We start from the raw sequence: 26,058 nt of genomic DNA, 5'->3' as shown, positions 1-26,058 counted from the left end.
GTATGAGTGTGCGTGTGTGGTCCCTCACCCCTGGATGGCCTCCTCGTCTTGGTCTGCATGGTCAGGGTGCCCACCACAGCCCCCATGTTTGCAACGTCGTCGTGGAAACAAGTGCGCCTGTCTGTAAGCCGAAGTCTGGACTATCTGGATGTGTTTCGTCACGTGTTTGGACGAAGAGTGCATGCACACACGCGTACACAATTAAATGACACACACTCCCTTACCCTCTCATCCTACCTCCCCATTTTTTCTCTCTTCCTACAGTACCCTCTCGCTTGTTGCTTGCTCTCGGCACAAACCCTCTTTCTAACACGTACCACTCCTTCTCACTCCATCTCGCCGTGCTCCTCCTCTTTTTTCCTCTCTCACCACTTTGCTCCCCTCATTTTCACTCTCCTCCACCCCTATTTGGGGGTGTCTCCCCTCTCTCCTCCCCCATCACAACAAGTCAGAGCGGAGCATTGGTGATTCAGTTGGATTTTTATTCACTGAATTATTTAATTGCAGTGCATTTGATTCTTCGAAGATAACACTCCATGAATCACCGGAAGGGAAAAAGTTTAGTTTCACACGCTAATGTGGCAGATATGCAGATGAGTAAAGACTTGAATAATGAGCTAAAAGTGCAAATAAATTACGCAATGTGTCGGTGACAAGAACAGACCCATGCATCACTTCCTGTTTTGTCCCAACAACACTTTTTCTTCAAGGAAAAACCACGTTCATCCATCAACATGTCTCTTCACTCCATCCATCATGCAGCCACGGTGGAGAAAAAGAAATGGACAGAGAGTTTGCAAGATTAGCTTTCATATGGTAGGAACAAAGGAAGGTTGAAGATTTCCAGCCAGCAAGAGAGCAGAAAGACGGGAACTGAGAGTCGAGGAAAGGCGACTGGGAGAGATTAAAAGAGGCGAGGGATTGAGAGGAGTGCAATATTTAATGGAGTTGTAATAGAGGGATGAAGACGAGTGTCAGATAAAAGTCTAAAGTGTGTATAGTTGGTGTTCTTCTGTCTGCAGAGATGAAAGTGAAACTCATTTACAACCAAATCAATACAAACAAGGTCCTACGTTGAGGAAGATAAATCAGGTAGAGGGAGGGTGGTTAAATGATACAGAACCACTCCAACACATGATGCATTAAATGAAGAGGTTGTGCAGCAGATTCAAAAACACTTTTACGATAAGAGTAGTGTTCACTTTTGAATCGGAATCATGGAACTTCTGCGGTTCTAATTTGAAACGTTCATTATTTTTTTCAAATATTCATCAAAAAAATTAAAAAGAAAAAGACAGCCATTTCGGCAGCTATATTGCAGAAAGACGCACATAGGTGAGTTGACTCAGAGGCTTTGTATCTACCAACGGGCACTGATACCCTGACACGCGATTGAGAGCACAGGTGGATATATCCCGTGAGCTGACTGGCTGCGCATCATCGCAGCCTTACCCAGCAAATATGGCTCGCTCAGCACAAGGACGACGAAACATCGGCAAATAAACAGTTAAAGTGTTTGTTAAAGTTTGTCTAAAAACTCCCATATTGCACTTCATCCTAAGGTCCTTGTTCACGAGCTTAATGGTGCATTGCTGCCACCAATTGTTAATTATGAAGTTTGCTGCTACGTGCCAGCTTGGAGAGACTGAAGTGTAATTCTATTTTAAATCTTTGCTCGTATCGCAAAGCAAAAAATATCAGTCACGTAATGGCTTGTATCTAAAAGCACCAGTGTCCTTTTAGAATCAGTGACAAACCCCAAAACGACAAAAGGAGCGACCATAAAAAGTGATCAATGACCCTGAAAATGAAAAAGCTGGGAAGAATATCTCAAAACAGACAAAATATATCTTACACTTATTGATGAATGACAACGGCTTAATGAAAAGGTAATTTGCGATATGAATCATGTGTCATTTATGTGTCATGTGTCCATCAATGTGTGATTTAATTGACAGTTTTCCCCATCTTTGTTGTTGTATTATTGTTTTCAGTTATACATAAAGTGCTTTGTTATATCTGTAGTTGATGCTAACGGCGCTATATGATTGAAGTTGGATTGCATTCTATTGTATTTTACTTGTCAAGAAACAATTAAAAGCAATAAACCAACAATACAAACAAAGTTTAAATTCTGAAATATTAGGACACGCTACCTCTTCCACCTATACATAAAGTCTCGTTAAGAATTTTTGAGCCTGTACTTTACTTTAGAATAAGCATTTGTCAAGGGAAGAAAAATCTACTCAACTTTATATTTGTGCATAAATGCAAGTGTTGTACATTGAGTAAAAAAAAAAAAAATACAAAAAAAACGATAAATGAATAATATAAAGGCAGTTAACAGCACAAAACATTAAAACAATGCTTCGTCTCTAGTCTCATGCTGAGTCAAAATCCATAGAATAAAAATGTGTTTTAAGAGGAGCAAAAGGCATGTAGGGTTTGATTTTCAGTGAGATTTGCTGAGGGGTACACAATCTTCCAATGTTAAAAAGGACTTGCTGGCTTTTTCCGCATCAAGCAGCCTGCAGACATGACCCAGTTTACAACAGGTAGCAAATTGGAATCATCTGCTGCAAATCAACCGCAGGACGTAAACATGTTGACGCTTCCCTCAACACTCTGCAATAAAATAGACAGTTTCATAGATTGTCAAGAGCTTCCGCAAGCAAAACGTGAGCTTTGACAGTTTAGGGTCGAATTTGAGGAAAAAGTGCATGATTTTACTGGCAAGCCACATGTCCATCCATCCGTGTGACCTTCCGTCTGTGGGTCCGCCCATGTATCTATCCCAAGCTACAACAGGAATGGTCGCCATCCAATTGCACGGTACTTCTCACAACCAATTTCACACATACAATTTAGAGTCTTCAATTAACCAAACATGCAACCATGCATGTTTTGGGAATGTGGGATGATGCCACGCATCGTCATACAATCGGTATAAAGGAAAAGACCAGTACAGTCACAAACACAGTTACATGTCAATGACATGGCATTATCAACATATATATCCTAAACTTCTCACAGCCAAGCACTAGTTTTTGCCACTTGCACATTTTCTAAACCTTAAAAAATGAATAAATAAAAAAAATAAAAAAGGAACAGTTGCCGTCACTAGGCAGACTAGGTGTACTTGTCCCCAACTTTGGTGCCTCTGAGAAAGTGGGCATGTGTTTAGTCTGCACGGGCGGTACTCGATTGGCACCTCAATCGTCTTCTTCAAAACATTGAAGTAAAATTTAAACAGTTTAAAATGTTACAACCCGCCAAGGGACTACAGATATAAACTAACCAGCAGTTATAATCTAGTTTACATGGATGTGATTATGAATCAACACGTTCCCCTTTTAAATAAATTAATTTACATCTTTTTTGAAGATACACAAGTTACTTTACACATATTGGTCCAAAATGTGGATTGAGCCGTGATCAATCTGTGATCACTCCAAAAATCTTAATCGTGTATTGCCTTTCACCCCCAAAAATAAATATTTTCCATTGAACATCATTGTCATTGTATTACGTTGCCTGTATGCTGAAAGAAAGGAAAATGGTGAAAAGCCCACACTTAAAAAAAAATAATAATAAATCAATCAAATAAGTAAGAACAGCAAAATGTGTGCTCGCTGTCACTGTGGATATTTACTGTACTGGTCAGTGTGGAAATGCTTGGCCACTTTCAATGAGACCTTCATTCTTCCGCCATTGTCATGACGACTGAAGGGACTTAATAATGAATGATGACTGACCCATTCGTTCGCCAATCAATTCATTGTTGTCGTAATGCAGAAACATTTTGGCCCTTACATAGGTGGATAGGCTTCACAAAATATTAGACACAGTATGATGCTGTTATGGTACATGCCACTGCGCAATACAATACAGCCATGATGATAGACATACGGTTACGTTAAGTGTCAATCGAAAGTAAGCATTGCTGGTTTTAAAAAAGGTCGACCCTTCCCAAGATCTCCTGCATTGGAAGATGTGCCTCATGTTGTGGCCCGTGAGTGTATGTTTACTCAAAAAGTAGGAGGAGAATGGCTTAGCCATCATCCAAGCAGCTTACACATACACACACACACACACACACCCACGCATTCACACGTTTCCTCTTGCCATATAAAAGGATTTTACCTCAAGGAATTTACAGGCCATCAAAGTGATTTCTAACTCACCGTCAACGTTCTTGACTTCATACTGAGCTTCCATCCATCTCCCTCCCCACCCCCTTATCTGGGCATGTGTCTCCAGGCATCCTGCCACTGCCGCTAACCTTTTATTTTCGCCATCTCCACCTATAAATCTTCGCTCACAGTGTCGTTGACGTTTGAAATCCGCTAGCCAATCTTATGTCTTAATCCATTTCTGTCACAGTATAGTCAGTCAGTGACAGGCCTGTGTCCATGTATCTCCGTATTAAGAATGTGTGCGGAGAGAGGCGATGGTGTGTAAGTGTGAGTGACAGATTTAAGCACAAAGAATCGAAAATGGGGCGAGGAGAGTGGGAAAACACGTGGAACATATGGAGGCTGAGGAAAGTAACTTTTTTTTTTTTTTTGGCAAAAGAAGAAGCACAAGAATAAAGGAGGAGGAAAGAGGCCAGGAAAGCTTCCAGGGGGAGATTAGAGTGTGATGCAGGCGGAGAGAAAAAGAAATGTATGAAAAGAGCCAGAATGAAGTCATAATAAACAGCAAGTTGGACATGGCAAGAGTGTATTTCTGGGGTGCAAGAATATACGGAATAAGGGAACGAGAAAAAAATGAAAGTTTAAAGCTCCTTATTAGTTATTAGTTCTACATGTTGCTCTTCCATGGGTGCACATATAATCACTCATCTGTCTCTGTCAAGAATACCAATATCCGCTGCGCTTCAAATGACTCCTCCCTCACGTCTCTGTATCTTTATTAGGATGTGCCTCTCGCACCCATCATATTATTAAAAAGGGAATAATTAATGGCAGCTCTGCTATTGATCTCTCATCACACAGAAAAGGGAAGCGGGAATGGCGAGGAGACAGAGACGAAGGAGGGAGGAGACAAACTGGTGAGTCTGCTCTCGTTTTTTTTTAGGACTTCATACAAAAAGTGTGCAATCAGTACCAAAAAAACCAACACGAATAGAACTGTTTTAATTATTGAATATTATGAATGAATACACCCCAAGCCATGGACGGCATTGGAATATGGAAATTACTGAGTCTTTTGGGCTCAATGTACCGTAGCATTTTCAGCTAAGTTGTTTCTGGGGACTCATTCCATTTTGGTGCAGGGATTTGTATGAAATTCTTCAAAGTGCTGAGAAACCAGTAAAATATAATAGTGAAATTTTTCCATCACATTATTATTGTGAAATAAATAATGAAATCATGATTGCGTAAGGATGGAGGCAAGTGTAAGAGTGGAGTTAGTCTGGACAATGAGTGTAAATCACTGAAGGTTAAACAAGCTACAGTATAGGACAAAGGAAGTCCTCCTACTCTTCATCATTACCCCACCGGCTTGATATCTGACAGCTATGTAAGCTTTGCCAACCCTTGGAGGCGCCAGCGGACTTCAGGGGACACATAGCAGCTTGAGAAACTGAGAAAAATGAGAGGAGTGATGTTCCCCGATGGGAGGTTCGCTGTGTGCACTCTTATTTGGGCTGTCGATTGAATAGCATGGTTGTTTTTACAACAACATGTTACGCTGAGTGAGTGCGATCATACAACCAGTATGAGGATAAGAAACTGAATATGTCCATCTTTCTTTTCTGTCTCCCTCCTCCCCACTCCTTTATTTATCGGGTTTTGACGTTTTCATTTACATGAAGGTCAGACAATTCTTTCCCAAATGTCTCCCAATCAAAACATTGTACTTGGCTGTTCTGGCCTGTTTGCTCTCATACTGTATATTTGTATGTTTATAACGAAAAATAATGTTCTTCCATAATATTTAGTGTTAGTGATGGACAGGTTTTAGGTGGCATGCTTAAGAGAACTAATTACACTAAAAGATATAAAAGAGAGAGAGAGAGAGCATGCAAACTCATGTCTATTGTATAGTATGTATGGATTAATTTCATTTCATTTAAATGTGTTGGATCCTACTTTTTATAATTATTTTTTGATAGCCTACATTTCAGCTACCGTGTCAGTTATTGCCAATTATTGCAGCTAAAAAGTGTTTCATTACACGCTTCGGTTTCCCCATTTGCTTTAAATCTTTCCACCCCTTGACTCCTGCAAGTATTAGTGTTATTTCTTGTGAATGCATGTTAAAAATGCCACATGTTGCTGTAAATGACTTATTTCAACAGTCCTACTGAATTAGTTGGACATTCTAAATGTGCACATAGGTTTAAAGCGAAATTTTAAAAAAGTCTGCTTTTCCGTCATCAAAACAAAGGCGCCTGAAGGCAAGTGGAGGCTGTGCTGTCTACAGAGATAAATCACGTAAAAAAACGTTGTTGATCTAGGATAAACACAGCGAAGAATTTGTCTGAAAATATTACGCAAATATGTCGTGGGTGGAATAGATTTTTTTCCCATTAAATTCAAATGGGAGTTTCATGTAGCATTGGTAACGGTAAAAGATGAAACACTGATGTTTTAGCTCAAATAATTAAATCAAACTATGATTCAGAAAGCATTACACACACACGCACATGCACATGCGCACACGCGTGCAGTGCAGATTGGATTATCCAAAGAAACATGCTTTTAATGTTGTCATTCGTCTACTAAAACTCCTCTGTTGCCCTAATTGGTCCTTTTGGTGCACTTCTTTTGATGTTCAGGGACGAAAGAGAAGGGTGGATCCTATAAAGCGCCATTAACAATACATAATTTCAACTCTTTAGCCCTGCAGCAGTCCAACCGGCTCCAAACACTCACCCCCGAATACACTCGCATAGGCCAGAAACTGCACATCATTACGTTCAGGCTGAGCCTTCAAACAGAAAGATGTTAGATTAGATCCTCTTGCACTTCAGTCAGAGAGGAAACCGAGAGAATGAAAGAGACAGAAGATAAACAGAGCCTAAAAGAAAATGGAATCATCAAAGATCAAGCCAAGAGCAGCTCAGGGAAGATAAATGCAAAGTCTTGAAAGGAGGACTCTTATGATTGTGTGTGACACAAAAGTTAAGAGCGTTAAAATCCACTTGGCAGAGAGATCGCTGAGCATGGGAACAAGAGTCAGGGTTAAAAAAAAAAAAAGAACAAGTGTCAGTGAAGAGTGAACATGTGAACAAGGGGCAGCTTTTGTTGTTTACAGCACAAATACATGCGAAAAGTCTGTGTAAGCTGACAAAATGGTTGCATGGAGTTTTTCCCATCACAAAAAAAAAGACAAAACACAATTGCATTCTTACGTTGTGGTTTTCGAGGTGCGGCAGAATGAATTTGATTCAACATCAATGCGACATGAATTTGACGTTGAATTGACATTAGGTGCCCACTGGGGATTTTATTTCTCTGCAGCCTTTTAATTTCATTGATGGTAGAAACCCATTTTGTATAAATAAGTGTCAGTTTTGCACTTTAACTGTTGCAATCCTCTCAGTTGAAAGCAAAAATCAGGAACACATACTTTTTTCTGTCTTGCAAAGCCTCCCAAAATCAAGTCAGGAAAATTACGTCATGCTCATATCACTATGCAATGCAATGCAATGCCATTTCTAAATTTACCATATGTAAAGGATAATTCCGGATAGAAACTGTATAATATACATATTTTTGGAGGGCACAGATTTAGTAACTACTGATGCACTTGTCATCCGTCGACGGTTCTAGTGAAAAAAAGAAGTTGCTTGTGTACCATTGAGATCGTTCGGTGGTGCTTTAGTTGAAATCTAAGAAGTAATGTCTTGAGTGATGATGGCATCTGCCCGTATGTATGCCAACTAGTGGTGAACATTGTGATTATAATTTAAAACTGATTAGCTATGGTCAAGCAATTTTTTTATAATGTTCTAAAAATTAATTGAGGACCATGCCGAGAGTGGCCCGTCAGGTTGCCAGTTGCCCATCCCTGGTTACTTCAATCATTACGTGTAGACTTAATTAAGGGTTTATTTAACCACCCATCCATTTTCTCCATCGTGTTATTCTTTTTTAATCTTGCAGGTGGTCCAGAGACCCTCCCAGATGACTTTGGGCAAGAGGCAGGTTACACCGTGGATCAGAAATCACAGGGCACATATATTGTAGACAAATGAGCATCCAGACTCACATTCACATCTATGGAAAATTTTGCATCTTAAGTTTATCATCAGAGCTGGGCAGTGCGTCCCGGTGCCGAAGAAAGACAGAACCGAGGTTAAGTTAAACCGTTAACCCACTTCGGTTTGATGAAACATTTACCACCATAATTTGCCCATAATAAGGTGAACGGATTTGAATAGTAAATTAGCCCGCTAATGATTGTTATTGGGATTGTGGTATTGCCCCCCCCCCAACTTGTAATGGTATGCCCCAGGAGAAGGTGGGAGGCACAGGTTCCATTTTGTCAGAATAAGGAAATAAAGACACGCTTGAACGCACGTTACTGTCTCACATCTCTTCTTACACAAACAATGACCTTTAAATAAAACGGTTTGCATCTCTCCCGCAGGGGGCGTCATGCATGGACGCTTTTTTTTTTTTTTTTTTAAACGGGGTCGGAGCCGGAAATTTTTATGAATAAGGTCAGCAGATCGCGGTCGGAGGGCGAGTGACTGACCGTCAAAAAAGTACCCCGCTTCGCCTATCATGCATCGTTTGTGGGCGAAAGCTGCAGTGGCTGGAGAAAGCACATGAACATGACAACTCCACACAGGAAAGCTGGTGCTCATATATGAAGCCCAAAACATCTTGACTGTGAGGCAAACATGCTAATTCACCGTGCTGCCATTTGGTTTATTAAACTCACATTGCATCTCGACAGAGTTCAACTGACATAAATTCCACGTCATTTTTAATGAGTTTTGGAGGAATGCAGATCACGTTACTGCACATGAGTCCGATAATTATAATTTATGTCCATAAATTAATTTAAAAGTTTACTTTTGGGTTTATCCCAGCTGGTCGTTTGGGCTCTGATCAAGAAGGGTCCAGGCATGCAAAATGAGTGTTGCCCTGCTTTCATTCGGGCGCTCTTTTTTTGTAACAGTGCAGCAGATGGTGAACCACACACTTATACACACAGATATGCACACACGCACGTTCACTGACACTCAGTGAACAGCAACCTTGCCTCCTCTCTGAACTTTTCTCCATTTTTGCCGCCTTGACTCATGCATCGCCTTGATCCAGCACACACACGCCTCACAGTGGCAACTTCAAAGTGCGTGTTGTTTGGAGGTTGACACAGCCAGCGGAGAGATTCCCCGCAAATACACATAAAAATGCCCAAAATACGTCTTTATTTTGCTTTGTAAGCACGAGTGCAGCACGGAAAAAGGCGGCCCACTTTCCCTTCAACGCCGTGTTGCTTCATTTATCTTCTTGTGGCTCTCACTTTGTTTTTTCTCCAGGAGAAAACATCCACCTTGAAAATGTGCCTCGAGTGGCTCGTTCAACAGCCATCTGAAGCATCTGCTGAGAGCTGTTGCCATGCAATGAAATGAGGCGCAGGATGGAAATTAAAATAAACAACCCACGCAGGAAGCTATATACGCCTCTATTTCACTCTAGCGTTTATAAGGTCCATAAAAGTATTTTTTTCCCCCTCTTTCCGTCTCACACTGTTTGTGGTCTGCCACCATTTCATAGACAGCACAGTAAATATGGATCACATGAAAGGAAATCTCATAAGGGACTTCCGTGACATTCACAGCCTGTCACACTGGCATGTTCCTACACTGCATTTCCGGATACGCTTGATGAAACATGAACTGCCAAGTGACAAACATAAGGTACCGGGTCAACAGATGAGAGGCGGAATGTGGCCAAATGCCAGCAGATCACGTGCGCATTCACGGCACAGCAACTAAAACTGCTTCGTTTCAAGAGTATGCATCGCTCTGCAAATATTTTCTCATTTCCATAGTATGAAGTCACAGCATTGAAATGTTTCATGAGCCTCTGCCAGTTTTCCTTTGTCAAACAGGAGCAGGAGCGACAGGAAACAGGTTGGCTTGGAGAGCAGACGGAGGTAAATACTATCACCTTTTATAGACATGCCCAATGGCACGGCTCTTCCATTTCTCACACAGACATTAAAACACACAAGCGGACTCTCCCAAATCCACAGTTCAAACAGAGGACAGATGGTCCCGTGAGGGCTTTGTCATAAACCAATAATGAATGACCAAATTTACCACTGCAAATCAAAGGCAGTCGCCATAATGCACCGCATGTACAATATGCATGAGCAAATAAAAAAACACACAACAACAAACACACGACCAGGCATGTATAGAACAAACACAAACTCAGTGGATAATTGAAATCTTCCAATCAAATCTTACCTCTGTGGTAGCTGACTTGCTTGGACTGCATGGAGAAGGTTCCCATCACAAGACCCATGATGACAGTTACTCACAGTGTGTGTGCGTGCGCGCGCGTGTGTCTGGCCGCCGGTAATCAAGGCGTGTGTCTACAGTGGATGGGTGAGCTGTAATTAAGTTAGTCCATTAGCCAGCTGCATGTGTGCAAGTACAGCTATCACTTCTCATGCCGCCTCCTCGCACCCACACAGCCTCGCATCTTCCGCTCCGGGCTCTGTGCATGTGTGCGGATGAGAGTTTGTGTGAGTAAGAGCGTCAATGATACCGGGGGGACGGGAGGGGTTTCACACATGCACTCTGAAGCTACCTTTGTCTATGCTGTGAGTGAAGCCGCCTCTTTTACATGCCCCTCTCCCGCGCTTTCCCTCTCTCTCTGTCACTCATCATCAATTCCTCAGCGCCTCTTTATGTATCTTCCCCTCCTCGTCGGCGTTTCTCCCTCCTATTGCGCTCCGTCTGGTGTAGAACGAAGCATTGCACACTGTTGCACAGACTGAGACATGGAGGACTTGTTCTGAGTGAGGGAAATAAAAAAATAAAAAATAATGAAAAAAACGGGACGCACGTGTAAGGATTCACACGGTGTGCCAAAAGTGGAGATAATAAGGCGATGGAGTGACACGATTATGAATTGCAGAAGGCAACAGCTCATCTGGAAGGACTTGGGCTTTGGAAGCAGAGGGTCACGGTTTCAATCACTGCAGACAAATGCTTGCCTGCTTCGAGATTACTGTCAAGGTGGATTGACCTGAAGTAAATTGAGGGTTTTTTTTTTTTATGAGGTTGTTCTGCACTGACATGAAATGTGGAAGCAAGCTATTCTGTCAATATCACACCTTTGGAGATGGTGTCAAAGCAAGGATAATTTCACTCGGATGCCAGGTCAGCGATGTGCTGTTTCCCAATCAACAATTTCTTTGCTGTTGAAAGGAGTGAAACTGCCCGACAAGTATTTTACACCTGACCACACATCGTCACAGTAAAATCTCATGCAAGTGAGGCAATAAGCCAACTTTGGTGGACTTTACACTATGACTGATGTGGTTGTTTTGCAGGATTTTGTTCCCTTGGTTCATCAACCTCTACAACTATTTTCTCCAAATTGCATTTCGTGGTGTTAACGAACAGCCTTGGCAGGGACGTGCATTTGCCCGCCTAACATTTTTGTTCCACATATGGTCATATTCACACTTTTGCACTGTATCAGTGGCAGCTGGTTACAAATTATATTGTTCCAATAGAATTATTCCAGATGAAATGAAATTGCACTGGGGATTAGTTGAATAGTGGACTTTTTTTTTTTTTTTGTCACTTCATATTTGCAGGTCACGGGCAAAGTTTGTGAAGCGGTAGCCACTAGGGGCTGATAACAGGAAAAGGAAGTCAGAGATGCAGACAGGTCAGGAAATGATTCTGAAATCAGCTCTATACACAGAAAGAAACAGTATAGTCGCCCTAATTTCAAAATGCAATCCCTAGTCTGCAATGAATATGAAATATATCCGAGAAAGAAAGAAAAACTAATGCAGCCACACATTGAACATACAGCCACTATCAACTTCAATCACATTATCAATCGCATGGCTGTTGTTAAAAAAGCAATTCAGGTAGGGGTCATCAAGGCCTGTAATAGAACCATAACGTCACGGAGAGGTATATGAGAAGCTATCGGTTGCAGCTGAGGCTGACCATCTACATGCAAATGAGAAAAATCCCAACACACATTTCTTATTTGTATTCACTTTTTGACTGTGCACAAGTCCACTCTGACAGAAAGACAAACACACAGATTCAATTCCTCATAAAAGCTTAAGAATTGAGAGAAGGAAAACGTGTGTAATAGTCATTGCAGGCTGATCCCTTTTACCCGAATCGATTAAAGCCCTTGGTTCCTTCTTACTGTCACATTTCATATCATTTATTTTACACTGTTGAAAAATTCACTGGGGATATACACACTATGTGTCCTCTGAGTGTCAGTGAAGATTAACTAACACAACCCACGCCTCTCATGCCCTCCACATATACGCCAAGAGGTGTAATCACATACTTCCAAGACATAAGTCTCGCCTTCGTTATTCAAGCAAGTTCCAAATTACTGTGGCAAAAATCAGCCGAATCAAGTCCAGTCCTGCCAAACTATCAAGAAAGTTGTGTGGATTAAGCTCAACACACAACTTGCTCTGACACAAAATACACTTGGACTACAACTACCTTGCGCTCAATAACGGTATATTTACAGGCAGGGCTGGCCTGAGGATTTTGTTGGCCCCAAAACATTTACAGCACAATCACCAACAGTTGTTTTTGACACAGTGTAGCCTCGCCTGCACAACTGACAGTACGAGCTTGTTGTGGCACATTGATTTGAACGATTCCGGTTCCAAGCGATTCTTTTGATGGCAGGGTCAAAAATCCATTGATGGTATAAATAAGGGGTGTCGAAATTACGGCCATCCTTTTTTTTTTAATCTGACCTCAGCATAATTTACTACTTTCTACACTGGGTGGCAACAAAGATGATGTTTTGCTTGGTGACCCAGCTGTTTTTTTTTCAGTTTATGGTATATTTACAACAAAAAAATGTGGCCCCTTGGCACCTGTTTTTCAACATGCGGCCCTTGGAAGAAAACATTTGATTAAAAAAAGCTAATATGTTATTTTGGAATCAAACTGTCTGAACTTGTCAACAACGAGTAATTCTATAACCTATATATTATAACCTATATATTTTTGATCATCTTTACAATGAATATCTAAAGATTATTTTTGAACCAGTATTAAAATCAACGAACAAACTGACGAGATAACGAGGAACGCCTGGACAAGACACAACGGGTTGGAGGGAGCTGATTGGGTAACACAAGCGGCCGGGATGACAAACACAGGTGGACCCAATTACCAAACGAGACAGACAAACAGACAAAAGCGACACAATAGGGGGGATCAAATCAAAACCAAATCAACAAAGGCAGATCATGACTGAATTTATGTTATTGATTTTGCTTTCACGTGAGTTTTGGTTACACTTTCACAAGAGTGCTTTATGTTTGAAAACCACATGAAAATACATTTACACGAGTGTTATTTTGTTCGTGTGTAACGTTCAATGTGATTACGTGGTAATTGTTGGATTGAGTGAAACTGTGCTTCACTACAAATTTTCTAAAAATGCTTGCAATCGTATTTGAGATGTGTCTTTTTCCAGGTGTGCCTACCTGCAGGTTTTTCATTTTTTAATGTCTGTCCATTTTTGGAGCATAATCATTTCATTATCCAAACTTCATGTGTTTAACTTGTGTATACTGTATGCTTTCTTTCAAAATTTGCGAGATGATGTAACACGAATCCATCTTCTATCACAAGAATGAAGGTTAAATGCATATTGCGGTTAAATTGTCTTTTGGAGGCCATCAAATAAAGTGTTGTGCAGCACTGAGATAACAGTATAATTTCATAAAAGTTCAATGAAAGGCTCTGATGGCCTCGGCATCATTCAAAACATTTCATTGGGGTGAGCGAGAGATCACATTTGGTTTAGAAAGAAAAAACACTTTCATTTTCTCATGTTGAATCAATAATTTCATGCTATTCACCAGCGCAGACAAACAAATGAAATGTTGTAATTACTTTTACATTCTGTGGCAGTTAACTGAGTCATCCACGGAATAGGAAAGGAGGTTAACTCTTCCACTGAAATAAAAGTGAGTTTTTACTGTCAATTAAATAAGGTACCTGTTTTGATAACTTGGGTCTCTCGACAGAAATAATTCACAAATTTTATTCACTTATACAATGCTCATGCTGAGAAAGGGGAAAAACAAGCTTTTCTGCGATCACAAAGTGTTCCAACAGTTTTAATGACATCCCTGTGAACAACCTGTTTTTTTTTCCAAATTAGTTTTTTTTCTGAATGCTTAAACTCTAATAGTGATTATTGTAGCCAACCCAATTACTAACTATCGCAAAACCACTGAAAGACTTTTGAAAACTAAAAGCACAAACACTTCTCTGCACAGAGTTTGTAAATTTATTCCACAACTCACTGCTTTAGACTCAATTTCCAAGTGGTCAAAGTGATAACGTAAATGTTTTAGATAATAATTTCACTTTGTGAGCAATGTGAGTGGTATGAATAAGCCTTGGAGAGTTGAACAAAAATAGCCAGCCGATGGTCATCAAAAATGTGCTGAAGCAACAGAAAAATAACGAAACAAGAAAATGCTTGCATGCCATAAACTGCTTCTTCTTCCGCTGGCAAAAGAAACAACGCATTCCATTCTTGGAGTTAACATCCAACAGTCCTCTTAAGTAAGGCCACAGAAGGGGAAATTCTTGCTTCTCTAAATCTGTTGCGTCATTATGGTCAACGTTTCAATCAAACTCTCAACAAGGGTTCTAAATCGCATCTTCATCCACGATGGTTGAAAAAGTAGAAGTCTATTTTCACAAAGTAAGAAGGAAACAGTACAGATTTTTTTTAACGGGAAATGTCTTTCAAGAAAAGTACACGTACCAGAAAATGTACATAAGTCCAGTGATGATGTTCAAATACCATACCTTCAGTAAAATTCTTTTCTACAAACTTTTCATCATACAATAGTTCACCTGTTTGTTATCAATCATTTTGTTCATCTTACAATACAATAAACCTAAATAAAAAAAGTTGATTATGTCAAATGTTTTATGTACGGGACATCTACTCGATGACAGCAACAGGTCCTTTTTGTTCTTCTTGCAAGCTTTGCGTGCACATCATTCAGCACGTTGACTGAGTGGATGACCTTTTTCTCATCATTTATTAACCGTTACACAACAGACCTTTTAACGGAATTGAGCGAGGCTGCCTGGCCGGGTGAATGAATGAATTAATGAATGAATGATAACAGAAAATGGGAGAGTCTGGAATGTGAATGACTAGAGGGGGAAATGCGGAGAGGAGGCAGTGAATAATAAATGTGTCTGCTGTGTCGCTGCCCGCTCCAAATCAGACGAAGGTGGGATGTAATCACTCATATTGACGAGCACATCGAGGTGAGGAGAGTGATGATGGGATGAGACACAGGAGGGGTGGGGTGCACATTGAAGGCGGGAAATGAGTGGGGAGGATTGGAGGAGGAAGATAAAAGGAAGGAGATGAAGATGGAGAACATGCAGAGACAAGAACAAGGATCTGCTGTGTCGTGTGAGTCATCAGAACCAACGGATTGATTCGGTGACGGGGGTGGGGGGGCTACAAGGAGGGGGCGAGCTCAGTGATCTCGACACGACTCAGGAAGAAGGTGACTCTGAGACATTGCCAAGTCTTCTTGCAAAGAATCCATCTCATGACTCCTGCACAAGCTCTGAGGAGCGAGGCCACAATCAATGTGCAAATATAAATACAATGGCAAAGTGGATTTTGTTTCCGGCTTTTGATGAACAGAATTAGAAGTCATAATCATTTGTTTTTATAATAACGGTATGCTTAGCAAGGCAGCCTCACATTTCTCAGGTGCAGTATTTGAATGTCCGCTTGAGTCTTCTTGTTTGGAGTTTCTATGTTCTCACCGTGGTTGTGTGGATTTTCTCTGGGTACTCTGGCTCCCTCCCGCATTTCTACCTTTTCTGTGGGAGTGCAGAGTTGTTTGTCAATATTTATATTTGTCAGCTAGGTGAGACTCCAGATCAGCCATGACCCGAACGAGGACAAGTGCAACAGAACGTTATTGTTGGAATTACTAGGGTAAAAAAAGGCCAATCAAGGATAATAGTGCCAATCCCTGACAGTGATCAACTGAAATAGTGGCATACAAGCAGCCTTGAAACGGGTTACAACATTATTAAATTGAATGAGGACCCCGTCTCAAACAAGGCCCCATTTGTCGCATCAAGGCTACAGCTGCTGTCTCTTTGTCCCGGAATGAATCTGTGCACAGATTAACCTTCCACATACTTTATGCCGCCTGTCAGGGAAATGGAAAAAGAAAAAAAAAACTCAGCTTCACGAGTATCCGCATAAAAGATTGTGTTTGCAAGGGGATTTAAGGTCATCTTACAGAGAGCTTCACATCACTTGGAGTACAAACAACAACAACAAAATGTTCAACCTGTTGCAACAGGTCTTCAATATTTACGCTCCATTTTCTCTCCTGGTCTAACTGATTTACACACCGCATCACCGCGGTTGTGTTATTCTCGCTGTTTGTTTCTACAAATGCACAATTTAGTTAAGGTGACACAAAGTCATTATCCTTCCAGGTGAAGTATTGTGTTGTGCTCCGTGGAGCGCATACAAACACCTCCATTGACTGGTGGCGCTGATGGAGCTGATAATCATTGCATGGACGAGAAGCCGTTTCAGCATTTATTCCAAATCCTTGATATCCATCTTAAACTCCATGAACTGGTACACTCTTTGCACCCACCAGTAGGACGGTTAAGTGTACTGGAAAAACAAATTAGGCGCACAATCGAAGAATGACTGTCTTATTAGTCATGTTTTTTTTTCACTAATAGTGCCACTTTTGGACATCTATTGGCAATTAAACCTTTATTTTTATTTATCAGTAAATTCCTATGCTGCACTAGTAAGACTACTAGGCCCAACTAATAGGCCTGTGTTATACAATAGAAGCTTCCTGGAGCCAACTAGTCACATCAAAATGCCCACTAATAACATTGTTGCCCTTTTATTATGTTAAAGTTTACCTACTAGTGTGAGAACGGGTCAAAAAGTAGGTGTAGGCAGTAGTGGAAGAAACATTACTAGCAAAAAGAGTTGTTCTACTAAAGCACCCTCGTCGTTTTACTACTGTACTCAATTGTCTCACAAGAGAGAATAAAGAAGCCATTTGGGCACTTGGTACATTTTCTTCATATCCATTTTAAGGTCCATGAACTAGTACACTTTGTCCTCACTAGTAAGACAATGCACTCAGTACAATAGTAACATAAATAAGCACTAGTAGCATGCCTAATAATGTTTTTCCACTAAAAGTGCCAGTTTAGTACCACTAATATGCAATCGAATCTTGCTAGTAAACTTTTGTGCGTCGCAAAGAAAATACTACTAGGCCCAATTAGAAGGCATGTGTCATGCACTAGTAACCTCCCTGGTCCTACTATTAACACCAAAATTCCAACTAGTAGTTTGCTTGTGTCGTTGCTTGTTCATCGAAGATATATATGCAGATAACAAAAAATATTTTAGTAGAGAGTAAAAAGATTTAAAAAGAAGAGAAAACACAAATGTCATTTGTCTTGGTTTGCCTCCGCCAGCTCGTTTAGCCACATCCATCACATTTTCCCTCCTTGGTGGAATATGAAAAGTGCAATTCAGTCCCACAGGACCGGAGGGGAGGGGGCCGAAGACAGTATCTGAGGGAGGTAGACACTGATGAATATTTCATGTGCCACTTATGAGACGCACGTCTTGTGGGGTAGACCCTCAAGTCGACACTGCTGCCCGCTATTCTGTCATTGTCCATCACGAGCTTTCAATAGGTCAAAACACACATTCATTCTTAAACAGCAATCTGGAAAGGAGGCTGAGGGAAATAAAACAACAGGAGGTTAACCTGGTCACCTCTGATAACAAAAGTGTTTCGCTTTAATCAATAGTTAGTTTTTTCTCGATTGCTAAGACACGTCTCGGATGCTGATTTCCTTTTCTCTAAACTGAACAAAAAACCCAAATTTCATGCTTCATTCACAAACAAGCAAAAAGAAACTTCAATCTGTGCTGAAAAGTGTGCTATGTTGTCAAACCATGTGGCAAGTCAATCAAAATTTAAAACTCTGCCAGTAGTCAGTAAACACTACAAAGAAAAAAAATAACGCTCAGGAAATGAAGCTGTAGAAGTAAATGTTGAAAAACAAGTCACATGTGCATTTAGCACGTGTACATTCTTTTTTAAATAAATTATTACAGTGGATTCGGCATATGTAATATGTTTGGTTGTACACTTTGTCTGGCCTCCCTCAAATACACATAACATAAGAACATGGTCCATCACAGTAGCTCTGATTTTATCAGATACTACTGTTCTTTGTTCTTTCGACCACCTCTCACACAAACTCCTCCTCTCAGGTTTCTCCGTGCCTCTCAAACCAGTGCTTTAGTTGGGTCAGACTTTTGCCACCTGTACTATTATGCAACACAGGTGCATCGCAATGAAAATGTGTTGGCAAGATGTCTCTGAACAGAGAGAGAGACAGACAGACACAGGGACAGACAGAGAGAGCGAGAGAGAGAATTAATGACCAAATATTTTCAAGGATGTTCTGAAGCCAGCTAAAGAAAAAAAAGAAGTCAAATTTAGGTGATATATATTTAATGCATTTCTATGCAAAAATGTGTGTCGAGTGATAACAGCCGCAGGGGAGGACCCAGAGTTTTCTCAGATAGAAGCACAGGCAGTCTATAAATTGGCACACTCAGGACAGAAAAGTTTTTGGGGAGAGAAACGAGGACTGTGACAGACAGTAAAAAGACGAGTGTGTGGTGATGAGGATTAGGTTTAATCAGTGCCTGCAGCTTGACAAAACCAGCAGAGTTAAAGAAAAAAAATCCTCAATGCTACAAAGTGAGCTCAAATCGTGTCTGCTGCATTAGGGCATTTTCTGGCAATTTGGCCTTCTCTGCTCTTTAAAAAAAAAACAAAAAAAAAAACAGGGTTAGGCAATTAATGTAGTGGAGGTTGTCTCTGGAACCGAATGAATTTGAGGGGAAGTAGAGGTCACATTTGTAAGAAGACAAACTAGTTGGAGAAATTTACTTCATGGGTACTCTGACCAAGGAGAAAAATAGGTCACGGTAATAAAAATAAGGGTAAATTGAATATTATAAAGGGAATATGTATAATAGCCTGCTTTTAATAACCACGGGTGGACAATTACCTAGGCCCCGAGATTTTCAGGGACCGGAAAATTTCTTATTAAAACTCATGATTTATTATTTTTTTAAAGCGATTATTATCGTTTCAGTCACAAGCTTAAAAACATGAAAATGCCTATTCTATAATCATTCTTACAGTTACAGACTCAGAAAGCGGGTAGCAAAAAAAAATAAAAAATGTGTTGTAGTAGATGTGCCAGTGGAGCAGAGAAGATGTGAAGGAAAGAAGAATACAAAGAAATGAGAAGAATGCTGAAAAGATGACATGGAGAGTGACACGTGATGCTTTGAATTTGATGCTAAACATTAATATTAAAATTGGTTGCAGTACTCCGGTGGAACGGATCCAGAATTTGTTTCTCTCTTGGGTCAAAGTGAGGCTTGACCAATACATAGGTGTGCTGAGATCATTTATAAATATATCAAATGCTGGAGGGCTTAACTGGGACTACACAGACTTCTAAGCCCTGGTGAGGCGCCATCCCCCATGGTGGACCACATGACCGGGTCTCAAATGGCTAAATATCCCCGGCTAATACTAATCCCTATTCGATGCATACAATAGATGAAGCACAAGTAAAGTAACAGAGCCCCCTAGCTGCTAAACAGCTGGAAGTGCATATTACAGAATTTAATTTTTTTTTTTTTTTAAATGATTTTCCCCATGAATGCCCATATTCCCTAAAGATCAGCATGAAATAAAACATCTGTGTTTATTGCAAGAGTGAATAAACTGCACTTAAATAGCTTTTTTATGTGTCCAAACAAAGAATGGGAGTATGTTTGACTGGGACCGTCACTTTTGGAGCTGTTATTATGAATTAATGGAAGCACAGGAAAGAATGCTGTGATTTTTCTGTTAACTGCATGTTCTGAAAGCATCCAGCAGAGATCAGCATTGCTCTGATCATCAACCAACTGCTTGGGGGCCTTGTGAGAAGACAATGGAACCAGCTCAGCGTTTTATCACACTCAGCAACTAGGGAAAGATTAATAGATGGATAACGAAATGGAAATCAGCTAAAAGGCGACATATAGTGGGAAAACTAACTTTTGAATTGTTTGTATACAAATAGTTAATCAATGTGAAATTAAACAATCAAGTTTATCTTGTCAAATTATGTGCCCATTGAAAAAACGAGTCTGTGAGCGAGCCATTCTGAATTTTGCTGTACTGTGATGTAACAGTGCATATAATTTAAATAATTTGAGTTTCTCCACCCTTGACAACCCAAAGCCACTTTCAAGCCAATGCCATTTCAAGAGTAAAACTATCTCTCATAGTGACAAACACATAGAAACACTATTTTCACAACCACAAGGCGCACTGTATTGAAAGTTACAGGTCTTATTTCTGTATTCAACACATACATATGGCACACCGTTTTATTGGATAGAATGCATGCATGCTAAAACATACACTAGCATGTTATTAAAAGGCAACAGAAGCAAAACTGAGTTAGGTTGTATTTTATTGAAGTACTGAAATGTTAAGTATGCCAGATTCCCTCTCGTCATTGCCAGAGAGTGTCTCGCTGCCATATGCGACCCCTCAGAACTGATGCCAGCTTTTGCGAAAGTTCGAACAACAGTGCAAGCAGACACATTAGCCTAAACATCCACAAGTACTTCACAAATTGTGTAATTTGCCCGGCGCTGCCTCCCAGTCTTTGTAAAGCTCTGTTAGCCATTTGTCATTCTAGATAAGACACCTTCACAGTTTGTAAATGCGACGGCTTAGCTGGAAGCAAGAACAAGTAGCGCGCTTGTGTGAAAATGCCGGCTAGCCCATTACATTTATAACATTTGAGTGACTGTGTAAGTAAACTCACTGTCCACAACCCTACATGTTACTTTAAGAGGTTGACTCTGACTGATGGGACAATATTTACCAATTCCTATGCCCTCACTCCCTGGATGGACGATTTAATTTTACATCTGAATGGTAACAGTAAAGCCCTGGAACACTGCCATTAAAAGTAGCATCCCTTCACAGCAGCCATTAAAAAAATGGATTAGATGCCAAGTGTTATTGTGATTAAAACTAAGATAAAATAAATTGCTGTCATATCTTAATACAGTGGAAACTCAACGCTGAAAGTTTCTCAGTTTAGCAGTCAGCAAATTTGAAATTTGAACTGTCGTTCATGGAAAAAAAAAACATTTCTATATAAATTACTTACCTGTGGTATATATTATTTTTATAGCGAATTCGGGGTCAGACGTTCCCTTACCTTAATAGTACGTTAAACGTTCTACATATTGTGTTGCGTTATAGATACAGCCCATCTGGTATTTATCAGATGTTTAATATTGAAATCAAACAACTTCCTTAGTGCTCGTCTGTCAGGCTTATTCCTGCCGCCTCTCCCTGTCCTTCCTCTGCTGCGTTAGTTTTCTGCCGTTATTGCCATGGAAACCGAGTTGTAGGTACGAGTACCACATGCCGAGTCTTTCGGTTGGCTTTTAGTGTGTTGCCAATGACTACCTACTACTGAGGTACTAAAAATAAATAATAATAAAGAGGAAGAACAACATAAATCATGACAAAACCTTTTCCACCAGGTTTAACCAGCTATGCCAATCTTTTTGAAAAGGGAACTGACAATAAACAACAGAGGTATTGTGATTGCATAAGTGTGCAAACCCACAATAATAATTTTGAAACTAATGTGACATTGGAGTCAACACAACGCCGGCCAACAGTTCAGCATTTCTAGCAGGCTTTTGTATTATATTTTTCTTTCTTGCACAACCTGAAGGTTTTAACTGCTACTGTAACAGTTCAGAATTCTCTCATCCTTGACTAAGACACCAGATCAAAGTTTTGAAATTATTTGCTCTGGTTTAATTTTGTTCCATCACGAAAACCTGCCATTTGAACCAGGGAGTAGATTTTTTATATCCACTGTATGCATCCATGCATGCTTGAAAGGAGCAGTTGACGAGCAATCTTAAGAGAAACTGCACGTCTAAAAAAATGTGTGTCTAAGTCTGTTCTCAGTACTGCATGTTGTTGAAATACCGCATGTGCGTATACAGAATGTGCACGTGTATGCATGCGTGTCATCTTTGACGTTCCCCATCCCCACACACAGTGTCCAGTGGCTCAATACAGTGAGAGTGTGTGCAAGTGTGTGAGTGCCTCGAGGCAGCTCTTTTTGTGTGTAATTTCCTGCATTCCACAATAAAAGCTCCACAATGCGATAAAAGAAAGACCCCTGTTAACTACACGCACACACACACCCACACACACATATGTACACAAACACACATGTACAAATGCGCAAGCAACAACAACTAATGAATAACACCCCCCTTCTTCCTCAGCATCTAGTGTGTGTGGCTCCTTTTTTATTACACACATTCATCACAAATGTGCCCTATATCAACTTTATCTCTGCTCCTCTATTAGTTGGCCGCTTTCATCCCCGAACAACGTACAGAGGAGAAAAGAAGGAGGTCAGCTGCACACAAGAGGAGGATGAAGGCGAGCGCAAAAAAAGATACACGTTACATTTGGTGTGCATGAAAGATGATAAAAGGATTGCACTCCAGCTTTCAAATAGCTCAGTGATGTGACGCCATGCAACCAAGCCACATTTAACATCTTTCACTGACTGAAACTGTGTACAAGTCATTATATATTGCCTTAGAAAAACATATTTAAGGACTTACCTTTAATAAGGGTTCCCGTGAGCAGTTTGTGAAGAGACAAAACAAACTTGACAACAGCCCGTTTGCAGCGCTTGGCACATCCAGCCATGCTGATCAGAGCAGAACCAGCCTCCACTTGCTGTAGGAAAGTAGTAAAAGTAGCCGTCGTAAATGGAAAGCAACTTATTGTAGGGGATGAAGAACGTAAAGAGAAGAGTGCTCTTCTCAGTATGAGTCCTATCGCACTTCTGGATGGAAGTAAAAAATAAAATTAAAAAACAGGACTGATCCTCCTCTGTTTTCCTGCCTCCTCCCCCCCCTCCTCCTCCTCTTGCATGAACGTGATCACATTAGAGAGACTGGATGTCAGCACTGAGAAAGAAAGCATAAGCGATCAAGAAACGTTGCATGTAAAATAAGAGTGTTCCATAGAGACATAAGAGCAGCTACAATAATACAATTTGGAGGTACTTTCGTCATGATCTTTAAGTCAGTCTGCTTCAGGGTAAAGTCATAAAATGTATCAAAACACACAAACATTTTTTCTCCTTCTGCTGCCTTCCCCCTTTATAGCAAGAAGGCAATTATCTACTTTCAGCACAGGTGGAAATGGACAGCTCCACACAATACAAAGCAAGCCGAGTCCCATGGAAAGCCATTTGTTTTCAATATTCCAGATAACCAATTTAAGGTCCGTGTACGAGTATACGTTTTATGCTTTGTATGACAGCTTAGTGCACAAGTAGAATGACTGCGTCTTACTACTAATGTTTTTTTTCCTCTACGGCTTTATGCAAGTGCACCTGTTGACATGGACCCTCCTAGTAGTACCAGTGAAGAGTTAGATGTTAACAAGTTGAATTTTATCAACACACAGTTGTTGAGCTTTAGTCTAAATATTGGTAAATATTGTGTTTGGGAAATATGAATTAAGCAGGAAAGTCTTGTGTTTCTAAGCCATGTCAAGGGGCCGCCATTTTGTCCTGTATACTACATGCTGTTGACTGAAAACTGACGTCAAAATGCCTTGCGAACGTTACATGATCAAAACTAGAAAACAGGTGAGAACCAAGAGTCAGTAATGCACCTACGTTGCTTGCAGTAGCAAGCCTGTTCTGTACTGCCTGGGATTGCATACTGACACTCGAGGTGAAGTTTTCGGCAAAACGAAATACACGACTAAAATAACTGTACACATTGCATAATTAAATTGATTGATTGATTGAACATATAAACAGATAACAGAAATTAATTTAGTTGGAAGTGAAATATTTGAAAAGGGAAGACAAATATTCATCATGAGCAGTTTACATGTTCAAAAGGGAGTAGGAAAAAGTAAACACCTTATCTAGACCTACCACCTGTTCTTTGTGTATTTTTACTTTTTTCAAATTAATACAATAGATAATTTATGTAATATATCCCAACAAGAAAAAGGTCAATGTATAAACTACTTATATCTATGATATTGCAATTAAATTTGTGCATACATTTGCCTACATGCATGCAGTACATAAGTACATACTCAGGCACATTTCGTTATACTATAATACTCGTGAATGAATATTTCATTTACTTTACACTCAATCTAACACATGAAAGGAATTACAGGATTCAGGCTTTACTTACTTATAGTTGATTTATATCGGGGGGTTTTGTACTTGACTTTTAAACATGTTTTTGAACACAAGTGATTCACACACACCTTTGATTAATATTTGTTCTTGTATTTTTTAACAGACTTGTCCCCCTCAAATTATAGCAACTTTCTCTAATTTCGAACATCTGATTATAGTGGCAGAGCAGTTCATTATGTCCTTTTTAGATCATTTGTGCTATTTTATACACAACCAGATCATTTCCTAGTTTTCAATTGAATAAATAATGGATTTGTTGGATCGGTATATTTTGATCGATTCATAATTTATTGCTTTTTTGTAAAAAGAAAACAGTTTTTTTCATAGGCACTTCCCCATGTTCCAGGGAGGGTAATAATAATGAGCTATATAATGTCCAAATGTTCAACACATACCTACCTTGTTTTCACTTTGTTCCCTAACACCGCTACCTTAACAGAGAATGTAAAACTCTTACAACTCTCTCACTTCTGGAAGTGATATACTTTAAAATAATGGATATTCACAAATAAAGGCTGAAGAAACACATACAGACAGGTCATATAACTATACTCGCTGGCATATATTGTTCCTAATGTGTGAAAAAATAATTATATCGTATCGAATCAATAGAGTGAAACGACGACTTTCTTCTTCTACTTTTAGAGTCCAGTGTGTGTGTGCACATTGCTTGCTATGGATTTAGCCCAAGTTGACAGCACAGGGCAGTAATTCCAGCCAATCAATACGCGACACCAGTGACATTTGATTGTTATATTCCACTGCATTATTACTAGAATTTTTACATTAGTGGAATATTTACAGTACCTTTACATCAGTCACCTATGTAAAATGATACAACATTGCACTTTGAGTCCCCTCCGACTTCCTCCCCCTACCACGTGTTCTGCCTTTGTTTGTTTGCCCATCCCCATGGCTGTTTGGGATTCTGCTTCAAAAACAACAAATTGAGTGAGTGACTTCCCCATCTATCCTGTTTTCTGTGAATTGTGGATTAAGACAACAATTAAGTGTGAGAATCCCCGCCACCTGTGCATTTCGTAGCATTACACGACTCTGGCCCATGACAACTTAATTCCCAATCAAAGTCTCACCTTCTCAACTGTGATTTTATCTTCTCTGTATCAGTGCGTTGCAGTGACCTGTCACTGTAGATATGAATGTCATTAAAGTCTAACACCCTTGCAGTTTCAGGTGCCGGCCCCTGCGCATCTGCAGCTTGTCAGCCTCATCAACGCCCTAATAAAAGCTCAGTGCCAGACTATCCAAGTTTGGCTCAGACTTGTGATGAATGAAATTGTTCTGCTCTGTCTTCTCCCATCGGGGTGTTAACCTATGTTTTTGTTCTTCTTGTGTGCCTCTTTGAAGATTACAGTCTGTTCACCCAAGCCCAGTTTCACTGCAGC

General features: G+C 40.1%; 1 protein-coding gene across 2 annotated transcripts in view; it reads right to left on the bottom strand.

Moving 5' to 3' along the window:
• Positions 1-26,058, bottom strand: part of kcnip1a (Kv channel interacting protein 1 a) — a 49,923-nt gene extending 23,865 nt beyond the window's left edge. Inside the window, exons 1-2 of one of the 2 annotated variants that reach the window (XM_088293426.1) lie at positions 25,747-26,058; positions 23,037-23,154 (exon numbers count right to left, since the gene is read on the bottom strand). In XM_088293426.1, coding sequence (XP_088149552.1) covers positions 23,037-23,124 — 88 coding nt within the window. In that variant the 5' untranslated portion in view covers positions 23,125-23,154; positions 25,747-26,058. Of the gene's footprint in view, positions 1-23,036; positions 23,164-25,746 lie in introns of those variants that run through there. The other variant, XM_088293427.1, reaches the window with a different exon arrangement.

The sequence above is a fragment of the Idiotropiscis lumnitzeri genome, chromosome 4 (assembly GCF_059441095.1).
Source record: "Idiotropiscis lumnitzeri isolate Australia: NSW breed Sydney's pygmy pipehorse chromosome 4, RoL_Ilum_1.0, whole genome shotgun sequence".
Lineage (NCBI taxonomy): Eukaryota > Metazoa > Chordata > Actinopteri > Syngnathiformes > Syngnathidae > Idiotropiscis > Idiotropiscis lumnitzeri.
The sequence above is the reverse complement of the archived record's forward strand: the minus strand, read 5'-3'. Positions and strand labels throughout refer to the sequence as shown.